This window comes from Lipophrys pholis, assembly GCF_963383615.2.
Source record: "Lipophrys pholis genome assembly, chromosome: 11".
Lineage (NCBI taxonomy): Eukaryota > Metazoa > Chordata > Actinopteri > Blenniiformes > Blenniidae > Lipophrys > Lipophrys pholis.
The window spans coordinates 27,043,746-27,070,888 of NC_137631.1; the positions used below are offsets into that span (position 1 = coordinate 27,043,746).

General features: G+C 41.8%; 1 protein-coding gene across 2 annotated transcripts in view; it reads right to left on the bottom strand.

Moving 5' to 3' along the window:
• Positions 1-27,143, bottom strand: part of btbd11b (BTB (POZ) domain containing 11b) — an 88,833-nt gene that overhangs the window by 24,540 nt on the left and 37,150 nt on the right. For both annotated transcript variants that reach the window (XM_080476102.1, XM_080476103.1), the window contains exon 2: positions 3,640-3,795. In XM_080476102.1, coding sequence (XP_080332228.1) covers positions 3,640-3,795 — 156 coding nt within the window. The remainder of the gene's footprint in view (positions 1-3,639; positions 3,796-27,143) is intronic.

A 27,143-nucleotide genomic window follows, 5' to 3' on the forward strand; every position in this document is an offset into this window, starting at 1 on the left:
CTGACTTGGTCACTCTTGTTCGCATTTTGGCCACTGAAAGCTCACCGAGTCGCAGCCTCATGATTTGACTAACAGTGAAACGACACATAGGTCAGGGTATTTGGAGGAGAAAAAAAAAAAAAAAATCTGAGGAGTGTCTGACCTTTCCACAACTGATTAAATCTCCGTCTAAAATAGCTCAGCGTCGGGGAAGATCCAATTTTTGCCTTGGTATTTATTAGAGAGACACAAAATTTGGAGCTGCGTCAGTCTGCTGAGTCATCTCTTTAGTTAACATCATATGAGAAGTCACCCTGTCAAGCTCATATGGTTCATCACAGATTACATATTTTTTTTAGATTAACAGCTTGTGGCGAGAAAGATAAAATGGGAAGATTGAAAAATGAGAACCTTGAAACTTGTAGGATATCAAATTCTGAAAAAGAAAGGGCACAAAACTTCAAGAAGACCGATGCAGCTTTTATATCAACCCATTAAATATAAAGCTACACATAGGATTATCTCCGCATTTGGACAGGAAGCTTGAGGACACTGGAAGCACGGCTCATCTAACTGCTTCATATTTACCAATATGTGAAACTACTTATTTGAATTACAGCTGCGAGCTGCAATTACAGGAGGTTATTGTCTGGTTGGAGGACAACGGATATATATATACTGTATCTCTCTCTCTCTCTCTCTCTCTCTCTCTCTCTCTCTCTCTCTCTCTCTCTCTCTCTCTCTCTCTCTCTCTCTATATATATATATATATATATAGATATAGATATAGATATATACTGTATATATAGATATATATGAAAAGTAGTCATTACTTTTTTGACCTTGTTTCACTTTGTGGGCGAAACGCTTTCCGAGAGAGAGAGAGAGAGAGAGAGAGAGAGAGAGAGAGAGAGAGAGAGAGAGAGAGAGAGAGAGAGAGAGAGAGAGAGAGAGAGACTATATGTGTTTTGCATCATCCATCCATGGCTGCTTCTAAGAATAGACGCACTTTAATGCAGTAATGTACAGAGTTACAGCGTTGTGTGGAACACTTTGGAAGCGAGGCGCCGTGACTGAGCCGCGATGACACACCGGCAGATCTAATAATTGCAAAATTTATGGGAGTGTCGAGTCAAATATGCAAATTTGGCATTTTCGGAGAGGAGGAAACGGCGAAATACAAAGAGGGTAAATCAGCGACAAACCTCTAAAATTGAGTCTAAATACCATCGGGGGGGGGGGGGGGGATTAATAATTTTAAGTTGGTATTATTATTTCAAGAAATGTATTTCAGAAAATCTCTTTCATCCTCCACCTCGCCATCTTTTGTCGCTTCATTCGTCACGTCTCGTTCTCCTGCGGCTCTAAATGTGGCAGCCTGACAGTGCAATCATTGTGGGCTCTTCTGCCGCTCTCAATTATCAATTTGGTTTCAGCTTGAACCGCGGAGACTTGTTTGCAAATCCCACAGTTATTTGCAAAAAATAAATAAAATTCCTCCCCGGAGCCGATAGCGCCACGACTGGACTAAGCTACGCTATTATCCATCGGCGGCTCTGTTGTCTCGCGCCGTGTTTGCAGTGTCAACATAGCAGAATGAGTCCTTGCGTGACCTCATCAATACAGCACGGTGGAGAGAGGAGTCGGGAGGTTTTCCTCGTCACCTCGCAGGAAATACACCGTTGGGAGAATTGGCTTTGTTTATCGCGGTGATAAATGTTTACGCTAAATATATAGAAAATGTTTTCCCAGCTTTTTATAGACACCGTGGTGTCACGGCAGCAGAGAGCAAGCCTTGCAGCTCTTTTGCCATTATTTTGGCTTGAGGATTTTGCCCCCCCCCCCGCCTTTTATTTTCTTGTGCAGATTAGGAGAAAGTCTGTGCTTTCTCCCCCGATTTGTTATTCTTCTGTCAGTGGACGTTGCAGTTGTCAGGACTGAGTTGGAAGGCTGCGCGCAAACCGAAAACAAAACTTCAAATGAGCGTCTTGATTCTGTGATTATATCTGATTACATCAAATGCATGACATCTGTGTATTCAGCAGTTTGCCACGCACGGCTTGTCGCTGAAGATTTGTCTTCCTATTGTCAGAAAGTTTCTCACACAACAGAAAACAAGGTGGAAACTTTCCTCACGGCCTCGTGCTGAACTCGGGACGTGGATCAGAACTTTCTTTTTGTGTGTGAGAGAGGACAAGAATACAAACTCAACTTATTGTTATTATTTACTCCTAAAGCTTAAATACTGTAAAAAAATCTATTTAGAAAGCATTGTGTTGCCTATTATTCTTCGAATACAGAGGACATTGTGAGCGGACGGGCATTCAATTAACTTTTTGGAGAACTTGTCAAACTCATAAACCGAAATCATTCGGAAGAATAGCTGTGGTTTATTAGAACCGCTCTCATTGACCGCGCAAATCCGATTGATTCCCATTCATTTAAAAAAAGGCCCGGGCGGATTACGATGCTGTAATTCACTGACAGAGCGACAACGCGGCCAGTGTTTGTGCGATCGTATCGCTCAGTAGCGTAGTGTCTGATGTGAAAAGCATTTCCAGCGCCGCTCCTGCACACCTTCAGTCTAAATGATGATGAAAGAAAGGATGTTGAAATACTCCACGAAATGAGTAATGGGCGTCTTGGATATCTCAAGTTTAAAGCTCACAACGGTGCTGGAGAGAAGATGTCAGGGATCATTAAAAGCAGCAGGAATCTAAAACTTGGTTTGGATCCACCCACCACATCAAAAGTTACATTTCTCAAGTGAAAACATAAGAAGCTTTTCTTTTCTTTTTTTTTTTGGTTTGGATGAGATGATCGTGAGCACTGAGCTGAAAGTATGAAATCCATAAGCACACATAATTTACTTCAGAAATGTCAAATGCACTTTATGAAGAAAACTATGCAGACATCCAAACAAAGCAAAAGAAAAGCAGAATATTCCGATTTCGGAACATCTTGATGGTGAACTGGAACAGAAATCTGCTGCTCTTGCACTTTTTCTGGGAATTTCTTCCATGAAAACTAAAAGCCTTAAAGACATACAATACAGGGATTTCTTTTTTGAAAGACACACAGCCTCACGAACCCGATGTCACGTTGTCATATTTTACTGTAACACCTAAACGGAATGCCACAATCTTTAATGATATTAGCAAAACCTAAACAAAAACATTTTAAGTGAAAACGCATGGTTTTTGTTTCAGAAAAGTTTTGTGTTTATACAGCAACGTTTTGAAAAAAGGTCTGCAGCCTGTTCAGGTTTAATTACATTTTTATTTTTTTTTTTTAAAAGATGTTCAGTCGGAGGTGTATCTTGGACAGGTTTTATGCTGGCAAATGTCTGCAGGGAGAAAATAGGCTACAACTGGAAAAGTTGGACATTCAGATGAAGTTCGTTCTACCCAGAGAGACCAGGGAGTGAATATCAAGGCATAACGTGAACCTGAAGCAAGGGAAACCCCGTTTTATTCAAAATATTGCTAATATAATTTTTTGATGCTGATGAGGACAGAACAAGTCCACTCAAGCAGATAACTGCCTTGCTCAAGGGTAGAGTGCATGCAGAAAACACCCACACACACACACACACACACACACACACACACACACACACACACACACACACACACACACACACACACACACACTACTCACTGAGTTCGGAGATGCTGCCCACTCTGGTGGCCAGTAAGCACTGTTCCACCGAGCGCAGCTCAGACTGACTGTAGGCGTTGCCCTCTGCACTCTTCCCCGCTCGCTGCTGCTGCTGGTCCCGGTGAAGAGTGACTCCCTCAGGTAGGCTGAGTACACCTGAGAAGACAGGAGGACTACATCAGTGGAGTGGTAGAGAACCCGCTTGGCAAACGCAAAACATGTTGCAGGTGATCTCATCAGTCGGGATGAGAATCGAAAACTGGTTCTTGTTGATTCCCTCGTCGATTCCAGTGGGTGCAAATGTCGTCACCACTTACGCGAGCCAGCAGGAAACATGGCGCCCAAGCGGCACAAACACTTAAAAACTTTGGTTCTATTTCACGAGAAAGGACAATTTTACGACCAATATGCAGAAACATTTGTACACAGCAGCAATGACTTTGAATGAGTGTGGCGGAGTGAATCTCAACCCAGCAGCAGTGGCAACGTGAGCACGCCCTCAGCTGGTAATGCTTCAGGTTTCATTTCAAAATGAGAATCAATAAGAAAATCAATACAGAATCGAATCGTTAAGCAGGATCAAAAATGGAATCCTAAAAGTCTTATCAATTCTCATCCCTACTTATGAGTGAACATGGACAACACACTTGTTTTGGTTCATAATGGGAATTTAAAAGATTCAGACTACTTTATTCAGGCCCCGTTTTCAAGTGAAAAAAGTCACTGAAAGTACAACTTTTTGAAAATGCTTCCCAAGGTAAAATTTCTGCGAATGCCGATTCAATCTCTGTGTAGACGGCGGAAACGCCGCTGCTGCGCGTGCGCACCACAGTCGTAGTAAGTAGTTGTTCTGCACATGCTCAGTAGATGGACAATAAGAACAATGTTTTCCTCCAGAGTGTCATGACTATGTCCTTATTATCCTGGGACTTGGCAGTTTTATATATTGAGAGTTGTAAGAACAATGACCTTCAGGCGTGTGGGAAGTTGTATGCATAATAATTTGTATCAAGAGTAAGAATGTGACAACGGAAACAATGAAGCTGTACAAAGTAGTAATTATGCCTTCTAGTTCCACCTGTTAGAGACATTTCCCAGAGGTTATAATGATGAATATTCCAAACGAGGTTTCGTTATTCCCACCGAGTGAGGAGGCAGATTCTCCATTTCACTCGGCTGACAGTCTCTTATCCCTCTGCAGCCTCATGCTTCACCCTTCTCAGTGTCAAACTCATGAAACGGCTAAAAGCTCTCTGCTCAGGATCGTCTATAATCACTGAGAGAAAAGCCGCTTGGGTTTTTAACGTCTCCTCTCACATATTCTGCTGCTAATTTAATGCACAGTTTTGCCTGCAGGAAATATGACATTTTTTATTCAACTTCTGGGAGAAGACAGTCGCCTACAGGACAATTTATTTTAACTTTTCCCTAATGATACATGAAAAAGTCTGGAAAAATTAGAGAGGGCGAGGGGGTTCAGAAAAGAAGAGGGGATATGGAATCTGTCTTTGCGCTTGAGGGGAAAGTGATCTAATGCTCCTGAGAGCTCATCTAAAATTACCGCTTCACCTTTGTGTGCCTCCAACAACCAACGGAATTGTAATTAACATTAACATCTGTTCATTTACAGAGTGAAGGCCATTGAGAAATGTAATAAAAGATATTTAACATATTAAGTTTAGTCTCCCCTGAGAACCCACACTCCAAGTGGTAAATTATAGACTCAGAGTGACTCTCATTTTTCACATTTGGTCATCAAAACCTCATTCTGTTTCTCTTTGAGTAACAGAAACCGGGTGCACACACTTCCAAGACATTTCCACTAGGCATTAAGGAGATATTATGTTAATGGCGACAGAACAGATGGACGATCAAACAACCAGAAAGCATAATACCTCCAGCTCCCAGCTGCCCAAAGGTGAAGGCACAATAATCTGTGCTTTACTTTTTAATGATTGCAATTATTTGCAAAAGCTAATTCTACATTAGTTGTGTGTCTAAGTGGAGATGATCATTTGCATTAAGTCAATCATAACCTGCATGAGGCCTGAGCTCTTCCTCAGGCAAGTGACCACATTTCTTTGTCACAAAATATGTCATTAAAATAGCTGTGGTACACACTGAGATCACATTTATTTTCACAATGTAAGTCCTAAATACTTGCAAAATGTGATAATAACCTTTAAATTTAAAGTTTATATTTTCAAAAGAAAACAACCAGTTACTACCAAAAATATCTCCAACCTCAACATGAAGTCAATTTTAATGAAGAATATTTAAAATATTTAATTGTGTGGTAGTTACTGTCTGTCTCGCAGTGTTTTTTCTCCCTTGCCGTCCACATTGTACCCTGTCCTTCACGCAGTGTTTGCCGAGTTTGATCCTAACTCGGAAAACGCCCATCCAGAAGATGGACGGGTGCTAAAGTGTTTTGTGCAGCTTTGATGAAAATGATGAAGAATAATTGTAGCCTCAAAATGCCGTCTCATGCTCTGTGATGGAGAGAAACTGATGCAATATTTTCTCTGAGACCAGTCAAATTTTCAAAGAAAACAAAAATGGCGGGGTAAAACTTGGTTTTCTCTTTAAAAATGAAAACATCTTTATTCTCTTTCCACCCTTTTGTCGTTCCTTTGAACAAAGAGCATTTGAGTTCTTCAAAATTGCTGGTTTCAAAGGGAACACTTTAATTTAACTGTATGTTACAGTTTGCAAATCACGATAAATTATACAACTAATAAAAAAAACGGCGTGGTTCAAACATCTGGAAATGAGCTTCTGGGTAATGAGTCACAGTTGCTTCTGAACCAACAAACGGAGCTCAGTAATCGTGGCGACGCTTCATCTCGTGTTCAGGTGAGACGAGACACCTGCCGAGGACCTGCAGCAACCCTGAGACAACGAGAAGGAGACCGCCCTCTGCTCCGGTGTCAGCCAGTCACTGCTCCTTTCATCCACAGGAAGAGACAAACCAGTTAAAGAAAGCAAGAAAGAAACCGTCTCTCTCACAAACACCTACTTCATGCTTCCGCCGCCGTTAGAGCGCAATTGTTCAAACTGCAGGATGTCTAACCCTGGCACACCTCCCTCTCACTTTCCTCTCACACAATTGTATGTCACAGTAAACAGCCCGCTCAGTGTGTGTCGACAGGATCCGTCACCATAAAGCTTTTCATGTGTCCAGATGAGATGTCCAGCTGTGACTTACCGGAATATTGCATCGCAATTGTCACGACTGTCACGAAGCATAAAGACGGTTTTCATTGACTTTCATCTTGTGGCGCCATCTGAATGTTTTATTTATGTCTGCTTGACTTTGGTCGGATTCTGTCTTGCAATTTTCAATAGGATTTCCCCGTATGCCGTGGGGTTGCTGCACACAATGTATAAAACAGGAAGGGAAATCTATTAGGATTTGATTGGAGGCAAATATCATCTTAGGATAAGAAAGATTTAGAAGCTTTACTCCTTTTCATTTCAACCAGTTTAAAGTTATCGCACCCTGTACAACAGTACAAGTCCTACAAATCGGAGGGAAAAAAGGGGTGAATGGTGGAATGTGGGTCACATGCGACTCGCATTTTCATTCTCTCCTGCCTGAAATTCAAATTCTAAAAAAACTCACAGGTGATGGGAGAAGGAGGGTCATTGTGACTAGATATTAAAAGTGCCTATTAATATTAACTAATAGGCACTTTACAGAGAGAGAAAATCAATTTCATGCATGTTTATATCAAAGTTCCAAGTAAATATAATAAATCAGGTGTAAATGTTCTTGCACAGCTCTGGTGTTGAAGTGTTTAGCTTCCTGGCAGTGAAGGTGACATTTTCCAGGCCTTTACAAAGATCTATGATTTTATTCAGAGTCAATGGTGTGCTGCAAGACTGAGTCCGAAAGATCCCTTTTGTACTTACACCCGTTTTAGATGAGCTTTTGGTTTGATGCCTTAAACTGAGTGCTGCACCTTATTGTGCGACATGAAAACACCGCTCACGTTTCTGAAAGCTTTTGCAAGTCTTTATCATCCACAATATGGTCTTTTGACATTTCCATAAACACGATAAAACAAAATGTAGTTGTATGTGCACTCTATCTATGTATTCTGTGCATTATTTTACTGAATAAACTCCCTATACATTTGAGCGATCATGTGCCAAATTATGTGTTAATACATTATTAATATATATGATGGTTGTATTCCTCAGCAGTTCAGTTTTGCATTCAACACGACAGTGGAGCAACACCATCACAGTAAAAGAGTAAAAATATCTGCTGTGAAAAAAAAAAAAAGAAATCCCTATGGCTGGGTGCAACTATTTCCAGAAAAAAAAAAAAGTGTACAAACACATTACTGTAACATTGGAGCTCTTAACTGTCCGGCTCCTTAACCTTGGTCCAGGGGAATAGCAGGACCAGCTGACAGTGAAGTGGCGGTTGCTCTCAGGATGGACTGAGGCAAGGTGACTCACTGGCACTCTGTGGCCTAATGCGAGCCACTGTCCGCCCTCAGGGGGGTGGAGGGGGGACTGATGGAGCTCTTACATGCCGGGCAGCTGGCCACTGCGGCTGCACTCCCTTTCTCTGTGTCTACGCGAGTATCTCCTGGCTCACGGCACCATGTCACCGCACAGGAAAACCTCTCAGGAAAATGTGGCGTGTTTTCAAAGTACAGTACAACTGAAATGAAGTTGTTTACTTGTTGTCATCATGTTGACATACCGACGTGCTATAGTCGCATTGGGTATATATATAAGAGAGAGATGTGCTGTTGGGCACCTGCCTCTCTTTAACACAGCGCTGTTTGCCATATGGCAGCTATTCAGTGTCAGCAAAGAGAGAAGAGGAGGGTGGCTGATCCTCCAGGCACGGCACTGTCACTGGAGAAGAAGTAATGAGTACGGGAGCTCCCATTAAGATGTCACTGAATGCACCTCCGTCATATTCAGTGGGAAACAGCTGCAGAGGCTGAGTGTATGATACAATATCTATTACACATATTACATTACGTTAGGAAAAATTAAACCTCAATTATAAGAAAAATGCAAAATTGCAAGTTTACTCCCAAATTTAAAGTGTTATGATGTAATTGGAGGGTTAAATAATTCGTAATGTTTTTTTTTTTTTTTTTGCATTTTTAGCAAGTTAAAAAATTAAAAAATAAAAAAAACAGCCAACAAGTTTAAAATAGCATTTACTTACTTTGTGCACTTGCTTTTACTGCAATCAGAGAGGATTCAACCGAATCGGACAAGAAAAACCACTCCGTCTACCCATCACCTCGGCAAACTTTAATTTCATTCCTCCAAGTGGAATGATAATCTAGGAACAAAATAAACTTAAAATACATTTATTCAGCATGAAATATTTAATTCAATATAAGAGTGAAATTTAGTTTTATTTCCCTGTTCAAATTAGGAATGATAAAGTGGCGACGTGGTTGTACTGTTCTGCTTAATAAATAATAACCTTCTTCTTCTGTGGTTGTTACAGCAATGCAAATACCTCATAATGGGTCAAGGTATTCCACAATGTTGATATGAAGACAAAAGGCTTGAAGGTTTTGTGCAACCCCAGTTGCCCTTACAGAAAAATACAGCCGACAACAGTAAATAGTGAAATGACTGGCAAGGCTTCAGTACTAAACATGAAAATGCGAGTGAACCCGAGTTTCCCTTTGACTCTGATAACATGAAATATTCGTTCTAAATCCACAAGAAACTCGTCATTTTACCCATTTTCCTCTCGTCTCTGCTTTCCGACTTCTTATTCAACATTCGGACAGTTGCGTTTTCCACATATTCCCCACTTACAGTACTTACAGTGAATATAGAAACATGACAGTCCTCTCTATTTTTATTTTCACACACTTGTCTGCCTCAGCTTGTCAGAGGCCAAACTCCTGTAGTTTACATCCACTGACTCATCTCAGATTTGACTCCAGCAGCGAGGCAGGAATGCTGACCTCGATGTGGCTACTACCCTGCATTTAAATCTATTTTGGATGGACGCACAGGCGAGAAGTGCACTTCCCCCCTAAACATATTTCAGCGCTGTAGGATCACTGGCGTGGGGTTTTTTCGTGGAGATAAGACACACAAAGACAGCCGAGCGGAGCTTTGGCAAATCCTGCGGAGGCAGGTGCACTAAAGGAGCACTTGGACGAACACGACGTACCTGAGATTTGAATTTTGTATAGCATTGGATTTAAAGTGACAGTCAGAGGGACACAATACAAAAGATGGGAATAAGTTGTTAAAAAAAACTGAATAAAATTAAAAAAGCAAATATAGTGATAACTATTACAGAAGATGGTTTTGCTGCTTTGGCTCGAAAGAGTTAATCACTGTGCATGGATGGCAGTAGTGCTGCCGCGCACTAGGCTCCGTCTCTGTTCTGCCAGGCCAGATGGCCACCATATGTATACCAAGCAAGTGATCATAGAGGGAGACATAGGCCTGGTGGAAAGCAGGAAGCAGACTCGTAACGTGTGTTCGAAAGTGCTAGAATGCCTTCCTTGCTCTTAATGGCCGCTTAATTCATACGGAGTAATCATAACCGCGTGTTGAGCTGAAGAAGTGGAGGTGTGAATATGAAACTGGCATTTTTCTTCAGAGGGAGCGTTGCAGCCTGGGGAGACTGTAAATCTCCAAAGGTACAGTTGGTTTGGGCTCTCAGGTGACCACAGAATAAAATGAGCCAGCCACAAGACTTTAATGAGTTAGCTCTACCCAAGCCGCAGGCGCATAACGGCGGACCGTACAACTACAAATCCTGTGAGAAAATATATTAACATTTGCAAACGCAGTGAAATAAGGAAACTGTCTGAGAGGAAAGGTATGTAAACACTGGTTGACCTACAAACGTGTGTACAGAGCTGCAAATGTGCAGTCAGAAATGACAAAGAAGTTAAAAACAAATCGTGCTGCACACAAAAACATGACACGCACACACATAACTATTGGTAGTCACCCCAGGCACTTCCTATCTGCCCGAAGTGAAACGTGCTTCTCTGGTAGAACAATGAGTTCAGCTGAATCCAAACAGAAACTTTCCTCTTCCTCCGTGTTCACAACAGTCTGCTCGAGAGCCTCTCGCCCTCCCTGATAAACACAACTGAAGGACATTCCAAGTTGGCGTCACGTGTTGCTCAGAAAAACACGCACAAGCGTCCTGATGTGTTCTTACACACGTCTGAGTAAAACCGCCAAAGGAAATGTGCTTCACGTTTATTTTTGTTTTGAGATCATCAGAGGGGCGAGCCCACTGTAAACACATCAAACCGGTTCATCTCTAACTTTTTAGAGATAATTATGCTGAAGGCAGATGCACAGTCAGTCCTGTCTTGACACACTTTCTTAGGCCCCAGAATACACCGACATGCAAATTGCGGTGATATCCCAATTAAGAGAAACAATTAAACACTGAAATCTGAAGTATTTTTGTGGGTTTTGTATCCAGTGAAGTACCTCCCCTGTTTACAACAGACGTTCACATCACATGTGATGAGCCGTAAAAACAAGTATAGATGGGCCCTTTGACCTGCGGATGTGACGTATTGGTAGTAATACAACCCGAACTTCTGCGATCCATAAAGTCATATTTCTGCACTTCTGTCGGCATGACCATTATTATTAACCTCAAAATACAGATCAACCCTCGTGGAGCGAAAAGACTTGGAACAAGTTAAGAACAAGAACAAAAACATCCTTCAAAGCCTCCGTGACGAGGATTTGTTTTATTATGTCAAAGAACTCGCTCTAAAAACCTTTTCTCATCTTCTCTCCGCTGCAGCTCAGTGCTGAACAATCATTTAAGAATGGGCAGGTCATTTTCCAAGAGATCTGATTGGTCAGGAGGCGGAGCTTTACACTCTGATCTTATCCAGAACGCAACCTGCTCGGGAGCAGGTCAGACATTGAGAGAAGGTTACCGGGGTGATTCATCCTGGGAAGAAGTGAACAAGCGCCGTAGTACAGAAAACCAGAGGTAATCCTTGAGGTTACTTCGATAAGAGAAAATCCAGTGTCGTAGCACTGGATCACCCGAAACACGTGTTAATGGCAGGTGCAAACCAGTGAACCAGCCTGAAGAATGACAAGAAGTTGTTTCTCAATCCAAACAATGCTTCTCTGGTAGTGCATCATAGGTGATATCAGAAAAACAGTAAATCAACAGTCACTGTGCATCATTCTTCCACTTCTTTGTTTTAATAGTGTACTGCATGGAGCATTATGACCGCTGGAGAAACTTCCCACGATTGACACACACCTACTCATTGTCATTGACACAGTCCTGCCCTTGAATGTGCTCATAGGCCCGTGGGTGTTTTAAGGACCTCAATATTACACCTGAGGCATCCTTGACATTTTTTAAAGCAAGTATTCCATCCTCGGGAGAATTCTGCGATACACCAGAGGGGTCCTTTGGTGGGTTCACATGTGACAGCATGTCTAAGATTCTTGAGACGCCCACCATTTCACATCTTCTTCAAGGACCAAAAAAAAAGAAATCACTTAAATCGTCCAGTAAAAATCCTTGTGTCACCTTGATTCCCTCCATTGTGTTGCTGTTTCCTTCACTCATGTGGAAGGGGCGTACACTCTTGTTCTGAATTAGATTTTCTTGATTGAATTCACACCTTGTCATTGAAAAAGCTAAATAGTTACATCGAACATGAAGGAAGAGTCATCTGAGAGATAAATTAGCTTTAAGGTTGATGGTTTTACACAGATTATCAAGGTCTACGTCACCTGGTTTTTATTTGGAATAAAGAAAAACTTTTCACTGCATTTTGGTTGTCCAGTTACATGACAACGTCCCTCGGCACCACTGAAAGCACAACTTTTTGAAAACGGCTCCCAAGGTGGAACTTTTCTTGAACCCTCCATCTCTGTGGAATCGGGGGGAAAACGCAACTTTCTGCGAACGCTTTGTCTATGTGTAGACGGCAGAAATGCTGCCACCACGGCCGTAGTAAATAATTGTTCTGCACATGCTCAGTAGACTCCAGAGTGTCATGACTCCCAGTCAATGTTCTCCTGGGACTTGGTACTTTGATTTTGACAGTCACCGTAATAACAATCCAACTTCATCGTCTGTCCACTAGAATATCTGTGTTCTCAGACTGTTAATGTATATACCATATTGTTCTCTTGTGCCCTGGCATGCTAAATACGTCGTTTTCAGCATTTCTGTTGTGACAGCGTTGTTGTGTAAACGAACATTGTCTTAAAAACATTGCAGTGTAAACGAGAAATGTAGAAACGATCCATTTCCACTTGAAAATGTCACTTGCAGTGTAAACACAGGCCATAGTGTGAAGCAGAAGTCTCATGCATTGTTATAATTTTGTCAAAACATAATAAGAATTTGCATGCAACACGCGCTGGTTCGAATCCCACTCATCACTTCAGCTCCCAGACCGAGACACGCAGCACAGAACTGCTCACACTGTGTCAGGAAGAGCAACTTCTGACAAATGAAACCAGCATGATGAAAAACACACCCATAGAAGCAACACCTCCCTAAAATTGTAACACAGCTGTTGAATGGTATAACTCAATAGCCAGTTTCTATAATTGCAATAACTATGTCATTTCACATTGTTCCTTTAGAAGAAATGTGGAAGTTTATTATTGTGGTAACTTGTCCAGAGAAGAACTCAACAGGCAACTGTGGAAGTGACCTATTTTGAACGCTGCACAATCCCAATGTGATGGAAACACAGTACACACATGTATTCTACAATTTGAAATGTATCAAGCATCTTTCTTAAATGTACAGTCTCCAGTCATATGTAGGCTGTGCGGACGTTGTTCTCGGCAAACACAAAGTCTTTACGTATCGTTTGCATATGGAGTATATATTACAGTCAGAAGCAAACAAAGGTGAAGCAGCTTTTAATTCCTTCGCTCCTCACTTGTGGAACAAACTTGCAAACACCTGACGACTGCCAACAAAATCACTTCTTTTAAATCAGGACTTAAAATGTTCTCATTTGTGCGGGCTTTCGAATAAACAATAGACTTTACTTACTTTATTAGATTCATCTTAATAAAGCTCTTACCTTATTTATTCAGCTTTTTATGCTGTTTTTAAATCCCCTGAACTGACCACAACCTCTGACTGTCCACAACCAGAGAGTTTATTCTGAACATAGACACTGTCGGTAAAACTGTTTCGCGCAGCGGCTGTTATGACGTTAAGTTGAACGTTTTGAACGAGTGCACCGTGACTTTCTGGAGTTCCCGGTCTCTGTTGAGAGATCGCAAAAGTGATTCCAAAAGTGAGAATAACATATGAAGAGAAATCCTGAGAATAGGCTGAGAAACACGTATTTCTGTTAATGGAGATTCAATGGTAAAGACGTAAGTTGTGAGCCGGAGAGGTTTTGAGTTTTGCTCTTCGTGGTTCCAAAGTGGACTGTATGGTCCATGGTTGTGGGAAACACAAAGATCTGGAGATGAAGATTAAGATTCGTCATTATTTGTTTTGATATATTGCTTTCATTTCTTTTAAAGGGGTCTCATTACAGAAATATTGTATTCCAGGTTTATTGCTCCAAATCCAGCTTTTCCTTGATTTTCCTCTATTTGAATATTGGATCATAGGAGCTGCATTCAGAATCTGCTGTGTCTGTGTGAGCTGACAGGCTCCGCCCACACATGCCCATCTTGGGAAGAGGAGGCAGTACTTCCTCTTGTGGTGCCATGTCCCAAAGTAGAGCTGCCTAATTGTTTGAGTAGTCAAAGGGAGGGCCTACCTTGATTGTGATTGGCTAAACCCCCGATGACAGGGTTTGATTTCAGATTCGCTCATTGGAGCAACACACTTTTTAAAAACTGAAACAAGCCAGGGAGAGAGAGGACAAACTGTCTTCACTTCTGTGGCGTCATTCCAGGTATGGGGACGATTATTACTGTTGGAAAACCATTAAAAGGGAATTTTGCATAATATGACCCCTTTTAAAGCTTTAATGTATTTCTTTAATTTCTTCGTAAAGCACTGCGAATTGCCCTGTGTTTGCATGGTGCTCTATAAATAATTTGACTTTGACTTTGCCCTGCCTTGCCTATTTATTACACGTAATGGTATCTAATAAGTACCTGTATTATCTGTGTTGGCAAGTAGCGAAAAGTTATTACTTGTACTCGTCCTTTAAAAAAAAAAGTGGCATCGGTGCATCCCTCGTGGTAAACAAGTGATAAATGTTGAGCGTTCAGCTGAGATGCTGTGGCCAACATATCACTTCAGGCAACTTGGAAATAGCAACACACACACACACACACACACACACACACACACACACACACACACACACACACACACACACACACACACACACACAGAAAAGCAAAGCGCTAAAATAAGAAGGCAGACACAGAGAACTCAAGCAAAAACTCACTGGGAAATACATACTATACAGGTCATCCTCACATAATAGGGCATGAAGTCTCACACACACACACACACACACACACACACACACACACACACACACACACACACACACACACACACACACACACACACACACACACACACACACACACACACACACACACACACACAGACGCAGGACTTGTGACGGGTGACTGACGCACAACAAGGAGCACCACAAGAATTATGCAATCTTCTTGAATCAGAGGGACACCAGCCTCCCTGCGGGCTGCGTGTTCCTCAAACCCGAGGTCGCAGCTCTTTCGCTATTATTTCCCTCTTTTCATCTCATTTTTTCTGTCGAGGGCAATAAGTCTGCGTGTAATATCCATGAGTCGCACGCTTCCCGCAGGATGCTTTCCAGACAATGCTGCCAATCGGCAGCAGCAGGGGAAAGAAATCTGAAGCCACTGAGCCGTAATCTCTTTGCTCGCCCTGCATTGCTTCTTAGTGGAGCTTTTCAGGAGATCCCTTGAAAAAAGGAAGAGCATTTTCTCACAACGATCACCTCACAAAATATGATAGGGACACGGGACAAAAATAACGAGTTTTTGATTTGGAATCTTGCTGTACAGTAAAATCAAGGATTGAGTTCCAAAAAAAAAAGAAAAGAAAAGCCTGAACTTGTGTCAAACACACAGTTGTCTCGCTAAATGGGACAATATTTCTTAAGTAATTGCTTATTTATCACTGAGGGCGCTGGGGTAATTAAAGAATATGACTAATGTCATGAAATGAGACTTTCTGCGGGGGGGATATTTTCCTCTGGGTCATTTTAAAAGCGATGACTTCATATCTGCTTGTAAACGCTCAGAGCTTCCGAGTGAAACTACTCCATGGATATACAGCAAATTGCAAAACAGATAAGATGTCTCGTCCTCAAAGCAGAGTGATACCGTCTCAGCCTGACTGAGGGTGATTCTTTTCGAGGTGGATATTCCCGGCAAAGTGGGTGGCGTGTTTTCTAGACCGCTGAGACAAAGGAATCGGGATGCTTGCCAACATTTCTAAAAGAAATTATATTTTTTAACAGGGTCGTTGCAACACTTGCATAGATTCATCTCTCATAGGAGGGAATACCTTTCACACTCTCCGTCTTTGAATGTGAATCATTTCACAGGAACAGATGAAACAACGCAGCGAATAACACATTTGCAATCAGGGGCAGTGAGGTTGAGTCAAGGTCTTCTGGGCATAGCGAAGTGATGGAGGGTTTGCAAAGATGCACAGGGATGACTGATGACAGAACGAGTCTGCTCAGTGGAGAATCCGCAGGAAAATATGATATTAGAAAATGTCTCGTCCCGACGGAGACACCGAGTAAGTGTGGTGATATTATCTTTTCTGTGAATATCATCAAGGAATGCCATTAAATGAGTAAAGCCAACAATGAATTGATCCCACGGGGGTTAGTTCATTTGGACTCATTCCAGTTTCACAAGACACTCGAAATGTGTATTGATCAGCTGTACATCATAGTACCCAAGAAGCACACCGCTTTTAATTTTACTGTCGCATCGTTTCATGAAAAATCCAGCTATTTCATTTTATTTTGACATTTTAAACTGAGACCATGTATTTGTGATGCATGTCATTTGGCGAGCAAAGGAGCTTAATGCTGAGAGGCATAATCAGTCTTGAAGGATGCAATAAATCATATCTATGTTTCATTGATCAGATGCGTAATACAAAATAGTCTATTTTCGATACTGATTTATCCGCTTCAGGTTTGTGGGTGGCTTGAGCTGACTATGGGCGAAAGCTACACAATGCACAAGACTGGGGCCCGTTTACACGGCAATGTTTTCAGTGAAAATGCTTCGTGCTTTTGCTTTTTTTTTGGTTTGGTTTTTATTGCAGAAAGGTTTTGCGATTATACAGAAATGTTTTGAAATGAATTTGAATTTTTCTATGTCCCACTAGTGGGTGCTGTTGTTTGTTTCGTGTTGAAACCACACACACACACACACACACACACACACACACACACACACACACACACACACACACACACACACACACACACACACACACACACACACACACACACACACACACACACACACACACACACACACACATGCATCAGAGAAGAGTTTTTAGAGAAGAAGACTTTAAACGCTAACAATGGCGCCATGGAAGCAGGCACCTAAAATGAGAGTTTTGCGTTTCACCATGAAAACGCTGTCGCGTAAACTGGGCCTGAATCGGCACCTGAATTGAAGTTAATCGGTAACCTTTTGCGTTACCGATTAACCTCAAAGCTTTTTTGTACTGTGGGAGGAAACCAGAGATCATGCCAACTTCACAGGACTCAAACCAGGAGTTTTCTTTCTATGAATTGAGAGCTCACCACTACAACAGCATGCAGCCAACATATTTAGAAGCTCCTAAACATTTAAATATTCAAAAATGATTGCCACAAATGAGTAATCAGCATGTAATTAAGCCATAATAAGTCTTATTTTTGTTGCATATATAAACACAGTGAGACAATGTTAATTGTTAATCACCAGAGCATGTGGAAAGCAAAATTACAAATTACCTGTCTTCTCTTATGTATTTTAAATCAATCATCTAAATCCAGTGTTTTTATTCGCACACAATTTTCCCTCCAGGATCAACATGGACCCGCTAACCACAAAATACATCTCCATTTGCCCCCCCCCCCGGGTCCCTCCACGGAGGCTGCAGGCTGGCAGGAATAATCTGATAACTGCTGCCATCCCAGCAGACGAGCGAAACCCCGGCTATCTTCTGCGTCACAACAGAGTCACGACAGGCATGCCCCGCTCCCTCATCCCTTGTTTGTTTCCTTTAATGCCGGTTTACTGGAGTCGCAGCAGGCTGACAGGCCAGTGATCAGCCTCCTGCATGAAAACATCCTGCTCAGTGGAAAACACCAAAATGCATTGTTACAGGTGTAGGCATTCAGATTAGGGATGCAAATGGTAAGTGCTCTTCTTACTCGATCATTATTAAGATTATTGATCAGTCTTTGATTAATTACGTCTAAATAAAAATCATAAGAAATAAAATCATTGGTATGTACTAATCTGTGTGCATGTCTGTTTGCACGATTACATCAAAACTACTGCATGGATTTTGTTGAAATTTAGACCACAGATAGATATTAGGTCATTCAAGATTCCATTACATTTTGGAGGTGATCCAGAACAGGATTAAGTCAAAACTACATGAATCTTTGTCGGATGTCAGAAATCTCTGATTGATCTTGTTATTAAAAGCATGTGGGGATTGTTTCAACAACAAACAATACCATGCGTCCTTTTCTGTAAAAGCAACACATTATTTCCAGAACAACATATAACATACGTATCATCTCATAATATCTCATTGTGTATTAAACAGTTGCTTGATCGTTACCATACCTAATACCTTTATGTGTAGGTATGTGTAGTAAAGCCAAACAAGTGGCTCCCTGCCAGTCAAAACACTCTTTCTTCTAATATTATTATTATTAATACTGAAGAATAGGCTGAGCGAGTCTCTGCCTTTCTCGTCAGGATGTTGATTCATAACTCTTCCCGGAGTTGTTTCAGGGTGGGCGACCGACAATTTATGAGGCATGGAGCTCTGAATCGCTCCATAATTGTTTAACTCACCTTGTGTAATCGATCATTTTGACTTTGCAAAGTGGCTGCGTGTAGCGCAGACACTGACTGGAAGTGGGCCATGCCTGGCAGAGAAAGATGAGGCTGGGGGGGCCGCGCTGCTACTCCCCGTTGCTTCCCAGCTAGACCTCTGCCCCTCCTCCAGGGGGATGACCCTCACCGTTCAGGGGCTCTGCCAGCAAATATCCCCGCCGCTTCAATCATGTGAGGGCGTTCGCGTCCGATGTGTAATCATTCAATTTTCAACACTGCTCAAAACCTCAGGGAAAGCGCCCCAGTGACCTCAGCTCTATTGCTTATTATGGAAAATGTGGAAAGTCTGACAGAAAGACAATGGGCCCCTTTGTGAAGTCCTGCGAGTGAACATCTGCACTCATATGAAGGGAGGAACATTAGCCAAGCTGCTCTCGGGCAATTTGTTACGTCACTCACTAAATCAGTTGTGCGAGCTCATCTTTAATGATGATTAAAAAAAAACAAAAAAAAAACAAAGCATTAAAGAGAGAGAGCTGTTTATTTGCCCATCGCAGAGATTAGTCAAGCAGATGTGATCAGACTTTTTAGCGGGTCGTCATCGCCCTAGCAAATGCTCGTAAAAAAACTAAACAAAAGTGGCGATAAATCTTCCTGAGAATATCATTTTATGAAGCTGTAAAGACTGAACAGCTGTGTAATTCTGACTTGAATCTCTTTATTGACAGTCAAATGGCGGCGACTTCAATACAGACTGTCTCATCATTAGCTCTCTCTCTCTCTCTCTCTCTCTCGCTCTCTCTCTCTCAGAACAACAACACAACATAAAATACAGTCCATCTTGGTTACAAGATCATTTCAGAATGAACATTTTCAAAATTTTCAAAAAAGAGGAAACTTGAACCCGGTTTACACGACAATGATTGAAGACAAAACGCACAACAAACACAGGTAAACTATGTATTTAGCATGTGGATGAAACCACATATACTATATACATACATATAATAATTTACCCTTGTAAAAATAAATCTTAACAATGGGCGTACACGGACATTCGTATGGACAGACAATGAAGTTGGATTGTTTTTACAGTGACGGTCAACTATAAAACGCCAAGTCCCAGGAGAATAAGGACTGGGAGTCATGACACTCTGGAGGCAAATATTGTTGTTATTGTTCATCTACTGAACATGTGCAGAAGAACTATTAACCACGGCTGCATGCGCAGCAGCAGAGTTTTCATTAGTCTCAGCTGAAATTTTTAGGGTTTTCACTTGTAAACGCGACCTTAGCCCCGTCCAAGTTGAAATAATACTCCCAAGTTTACTCAACGTAGATCACATCTAAAAAAAAAAAAAGTAGTGTTAATTTAAAAACATGCTTAAAAAACAATAAGAAGTTGACATTTTCATGGCTTTATGAAATCGAACAAAGAAAAAAGTAACCCAAGACACCCCCAAGAGGACACCCATTAATACATCTTTTACACTGCTTCATCCTGTTCAGGGTTGCTGGATCCCACCCATATCCAAGCAAAAGAGGCTGTTTGGTCACCCTGATTTCACTAATTAAAATTCTAAAGGAAAGGAGAAAACAAATCAAGCAAAAACTGCTGCCATTGCATATAAATGACTTCCTGTCAATTCAGTTAATTGCTAATGTTAGATGATATATTAGATATATTCGCCCAATTGCTAAAACCTTTCACGCATTCAAACCCTTGTGTTTAAACCCCAAAACCCTCCAAAGTGGATTGCTGTTGCCAGTTAAAACTGTCGCTTGTATACAGAATGTCTTTCAGCACACAGGCTGAGCCAAAGTAAGCAGGAATGGTATCCGTTTTGAGGTGTGTTCCCTGCACCAACGGACGCTGTCACACGTGTGCAGTGGGTAGGCTGGGTCTCCTGCCGCCTCCTCTGGGTTCCCCTCCACATTTTTTCCCTGCTTCTGCTCTCAGGTACACTGGCTCTGCTGTGAGAAGCAAGGAGGAAAAGGAGGAGGAGGAGGCGAGCTGGCAGGGAGCAGCCGATTCAAATCCAAACACATGGACTCGGAGCAGGAAAGTGCACGCCACACACACACACACACACACACACACACACACACACACACACACACACACACACACACACACACACACACACACACACACACACACACACACACACACACACACACACACACACACACACACACACACACACACACACATCTGCAGTATGTGTGCCTGCAAAGACACAGCGTCCCTCTTTCCCTCTGTTCCTACTTTAGTCTGTAGAGTTGTCAGATTCCTACCCCGGCGCATGCCAGGAATATAAATGCAAAAAGGGATGCATTGTTGAAACGGCCAAGTGTAGCATTAAACTCTCCTCTTAGTTCGCGAGGTGGGGTTCACCTAGAAGTTTAAAACAGCACAACATGGATACTGAAGCCTTTCAAAAGGCACAAACAGCACACAGCAGGCACTCTGTAGTACCGAGCTTTCTGACCTTACCTCCATAAATTGCTCTGAGATGAAAGCTCTTTCATGGGAAATACCCGGCAAATACAGCGACGCAAACCAAAAGGGAACACTTATAAAGGTAACGGCTGTTATTGAGGCCAAGTAATAATCTTGTTTTGTATTCTGATGCAAACAAAAATTTAATCAGCAGCACGATATGACAATATACTTTGTCCCACAACGTACAAAGTACTGGAAAAGTCTCTTTTGGTGTTTCCCTGTCTTTGCTTCCCAAATGTATTGTATCCACATGCTCGATGTGCAGTTCTGTTTTTGTGAACTGCAAATGCAAATTTCAAATGACAGCATTTTAGATATAACAGTAAAAGTCAAATCAAGCGCTAAAATTCACAAAAATTGTGCACTGAACTCATTTAAAAATTGTAATCAACGGACAGCAGCACAAATGTCAAAGAAAAATGGAGGGAAAAAAAACTGCAGATGTGATGTGATGAGATTTAAAAAAGAAAAAAGAAAAAAGAAAAACAAAGCCCAGTTACAGCCGATGTTGGTTCAGTGCAAGAGAAAGTGCACTGTTCATATCAATATCTGCTTATGTGTTTATATTGTCGTATTTTGGAGAATCATGAAAACTCACACTGACAGATTGAGATTTTTTAGCTCGTAGCCTTGTATCACTCATTTCCCTGAACTGGAAACACTTGATCCAGCACATTTGACATTTCCCTTCGACAGACTATGACTATGAAAAGTTGTGTGCAGAATTCAGTACATCCCACATTATGCGTGTGTTGGGATTATGCAGCAAAACTTCATGTACAGGCTACGTTCTTTCATCTTCCTTCTCATCAGGCTGATACTTTCCTTAACTCAGTAATTATTTATGGACCATCTTTATTGCTGTTTCCCTCTTTACCAGAAAAGGCTCATTTCCCCACATGTCCCATCACAGTGTTACACGCGACCAACCTCCCCCGTCCTGTGGAGGGAACACACAGTTCTCCATCATCACCATCAGGTCAGTCATGCTTAACTCATTAGTGGTAATTAATGTTGGTCAAGTCCCTGGACACCCTCGGCACTTTAGAGTTCAAACCCTAACCCAGATACCCCCCCACCCCCACCCCCACCCCCACCCAGCAGAGCTGGGCACAAGTTGTTTTTCTGCTTGGTTGGCTGTGGCACTTCAGCTTAATGCACTTGGCTGCATAGCCAGAGCTGGAAATTGGCCAAACCCAGAGTGCTTGGATTTTTTTATTTTTTTTTAAAAAATGACCTTTTAAAAAGTGAAGTCAAATCTTTTGTGTACATGAGGGTTTCTCTGTGCAGAGTTAGAGTCCGGATTTGAAGTGGAACGGCCTTTTGATAGGGCAGCAACGTGCGACGCTTCGCTTTCATAATGATGACCGAGATTCTGTGAAGTGTGTCCAAGTGCGTCAACACGGCGGCGGTATCATGACCAAACCGTTCACATTAAACAGTATCGATTCTCCTCTTCGGAGCTTGTTTGGAGATGTTCTCAGTGAAGGTTGATGCATGAAGTACCGTTGACGGGCCTTGTTGTCTGACACCCCTGGTCCAATCCAAGTCGAGACCAGAGAGCTTCGATGAAGATTTGCCAGGGAACCCGCATATTGTCATTACATGACCGGTGGCCCGCTACGGCACAAAATAATATTTTCTTGCAGTCAATTATTAATTGCGTTGAGCAAAGCACAATGACATGGGAATTTCTGAACTTGTAAGCAGTGGTTTGATTTTCCTGTGTCTTATCTAGCAAAATGAGAGAGGCCTGTCACAGTTTAATATCATGCTGTCAACAGTCTCAATCGGAACGCTTTTATTAATAGACTTGTGATTTTTACCCATACAACCATCTGTTCTGTGATTTCGGCTGTTTGTGTTACTCGGTGCAAGTCTTTAAGAGCAGTCTCCTCCACAGTTTACTCTCTTATGCATTATATAATGCTGACTTGGCTTCCAGCAGTATTACAGCCAAGGTCTTGATGGAGGGTAGAAGCATGAATAGAGGGCCTACGCCTTCAAATGAAATCTGCCTTCCAGAGTTTTCCGAAAACACCCGCTGCTGCCGGTTCCAATCAGAGAGCGGGTCGCTGTTAAACTTCTGCTCACACAGACACATTGTCACTTCTTTTAATTTCTGTTTTTGTTATTTTCCTCCAACAATAGCCCCTTTTGGACTGCACCCACCAGTGACCCTTGTGTGTATGTTTGTGCGCAGTAGCCTTATAGTGTCGCCTGAGAACATGTGAGCTGCTCCTACATACACGGGCGGGTTTTCTCTTGCCTCAGTAGCATGCACGTCTGCACACAAGGTCAGTAAATGCCCTTTCATGTGCAATCATTTTGAAGTGTGGTAATAGTCTATATGAATCAGTTCGTGCCATGTCGCGTTAGCTACCTTTTGTGTTACCCGTGCAGGATTGTGCACCCTCTCGCTCCTCCAGCCATGTCAAAGTGACGGATGGATGACAGTGACGCAGCCTTTGAATATGTCAGGGGCCGTCAGCAGCGTGCATCCACAATACAACTGGACTACATCAAGTCACATCAACAAATTAAGCAGGCAGAGGTGTCTTGTTCTCGCAAAGCCGCGCAGGCTTCAAAATACTATTTTGTAACCTCAAATCCACACTATTGACAGCTTAGCGGCATGGCAGTAGTTCTTCTACACATGCACGAGTAGACTGACAATAACAACAATGTTTCCTTCAGAGTGCCACCGTTATAACGATCCAACTTCATGGTCCGTCCATACGAATGTCCGCGTATTCGCATTGTTAATATAGCGTATTGTTCTCTGCGTCCATGTCTGTGTGGTTTTATAAGAAAAACAAACAACAGCACCCACTAGTGGCCCAACAAGACAACTACATCACTTTCAAGCGTTTGTGCCATTCCGTGTGAACAAACGTCGTCTTCAAACCTTTCTGAAAACGATGCGTTTTCCTCTCTGGGGAAGCAGCTTCTCAACACAAATCGACAGATATTGCTTTTCAGTGTTAATGTTGCAGTTTGTATTTGTTTTGGTGGTGTATTTATCTGTCACTTTGACTCTTACTAGATGTAAACTGCTCATCATGTCATGCCGCCCTTCATTTTAGAGCTCACCTTTGCTCAGCAGCGCATTTAATTCACTCCAACCCTTTCGCACAAACTGGTGTTGTTGTTTTTTTTTATTATAGATAACGGAAAAGTGTCCCCGCATACTGTGGCCTTACTTATTCCTCCTTGTCTTTTTTCATTTTTGAGGTTTATTCTGAACCTCAGCGGGGGGGGGGGGGGGGGGGGGGGGGGGTGTTGGGGGCATCCAGTCCAAACTGATTGATGTTGGGGAAAAAAACAGAGAGAAAAATGTGTCCCTGACAGCAGAGAGTCTAAATCCAGAGATGCCTCTGCCTCAAAAATAAACAACAAAATTACACTGAGTGCTGCACAGTGACATTTTGATGAAAGATGATCACACTGTAGATCCATAGAGGTTCGTTGTTAAGGACCATATTGGATTGAGAATGGAGAAGAGGAGGACTAGGAATCCTGGGTTAGAGAGGAAAACACAAAACAATTACCCGCGCAACCTCCATCACCCTGACGGTAAACCCTGGGGAAAAAAAACGCATTGCAACGACACTGTTCTCCTGCAGAATCAGCTTGACACATTTTGCCTGATTCAAAGCACCTGGCAACAAAACTGTGAACAGCTACAACTGAGAGGAAATGACTAAAAAGGAATTTGTTAGCCCCTGGGGGGAAAAAAAGAAGAAAAAAAAAGATTGTACTTTTGTCATAAAGGCAGTGAAACGGAGAGCGGGTGGACGGCAAAAGAAAAGAGAATTTATTTGAGGAGAGACGTGCAAAGGAGAAAACCGAAGGTCCGGCGTGGTGCTGTGGCGAGACAGCACATTGGGCCGTATATTCAGAGGAGTTCACCGTGTGACGCCAGGATGAGAGAGATGAGGCGTATGAAGAGAAAATGCTCAGGTATGCTGAGTTGGCGTTGGAGGTGAAGCAGTGGAGCTTGAAAGATTGAGTTGGAAGCTCAAAGGCAACAGTTTGTTGCAAAGCCTCAACGGGAGCAGCCGATGGCTGCGAATCGCTAAAATACAAATCGAGGCGTTTGATGTGTACGGGAGGAGCAGCAACGTTTGACCAGCAATTCGAGGGGAAAGAGAAACTTCCTTAAGATGATTTTATAACGTGATTGCTTGGCCACTGTTCAATCTGTTAATGTGAGAATTAAGGAAATGCCTGGCCAGGAGTAAGATGAAGACCAATGGCACTTTTTTCTAGCTTTATTTTTTATCTTTTTCGCTCTTCTCACTTCTCTAGAGTTAAAAGGTGTCAGGTTCATTTGACAGCGATGTGCTGGACCGCTTCTTCACAAGGCCACCAATGTAACACAGTAAGACTGCTGGAAGCTACAATACTGAGCTGAGAAAGAGTCCCGCACACACACACACACATACAAAAATAAGAAATATTGAATGTTTTTGTGAATATTAAAAAACAGGGATTTCTCACTTTGCACGCCTGTTCCAAGTTAATATGCAGCTGTTAGCATAATAGTGGTATCCTTTCAGAAAATGCAGTAAATACAACATTTGAAGCACAAAGTTCCTGTTTTGACATTCGACTTTGATTTTACATTTGATTCAGCCGAACATAAAAATGTACAATTTGTCAAATGTCATGTAATGTGCATGTAACGTATGTATGGCATGTGAGGATTGTTAACATTAAAAGGAGCATAAAATCTCTACTTCTGGGTTGTTTTGAAATTTAAAAAAAGCGGTTTAGCGTTTAAGTAGATGCTAAATAGCACATTAAACATGCACATTAGATGTCTCTGTATTTCGGTATGATGCAGACTGCTCAATGGCGAAAAAAAGAAACTATTCTTCCTAATTTGTCCACTAGTGGTCGAAGTCATTCAGTGAGAGTATAGAGGAGAAAACAACACTGAGACCAAGAACTGAACGACGGATGACAACAGCGCCCTTCACTGAGATGATGTGTGACGCGGCAGAAAGAGCTGCTGACTCAGCTTATTGCAGGAGAATTAGCATCAGCACCAAAGCTGTGCCATGAGGGTTGCATTTGTGAAAACATCCATGCGGTTACGGAGAAAATCCTGTGTTACGGAGAAGCTTTAGTCGAAATCAGTTTGTAGAGGAGCACTGTGGATTCGCGAGGCAGTCGAACAGAATATATTTTGGAAAAACAGCATTACATGACAACATGAAGGTACTCATGCTTTTATTGCACTAAAACTACACAGAAAGTAAGTATTTATATGACAGTATAGGTTTACTGGTCTGGCCCTATCAGTATTAAGTTGGAATTTAAAATTCTAATCATTGACCACCAATTATTATTAGAACTGTTTGAATCCTTAAGATATGGAAACATTATCAGAAGTGCACTAGCGTGAAGATATAACTTGTAGAAGCCATTGTACCACTGGAACCACTATCCCCGTTACGTATTATCTCACACCACAGCTTATTTTATGAGTCATTTCATTTATTCAGTTATCAAAATGTGTATTTCAGTAAAACATCTGTTTTAGATGCTACTTATTCCCTTTGTTATATGGATTTCCAGTAAGAATTACAGAAATTAAGGCATGATGGGAATAAAAAAAAGGATACAGAAAAATGACCACCACGACTCATAATCAATAATAAAACCAGATTAATCTAATTTAACATTTATATCACATATACTCTGCGCCATAACAAAGAATACCTTTAAAATTATTCAAATCTCTAGATTATTCTGGCACTATTTTTCCACTCCAGCACACTCAGGATGAAATTGGCCCCTGAAGTAAAATGTGTTTGACACCCCTGTAATATTTCAAGAAGTCGAGACCGATATCTGCAATGAGAAAAAGCCTACGCGTTAACACACCTGTGGTAAAATGATATTGTTAAAGAGCTGATGAAGAGTGACACCTGTTGAAGGT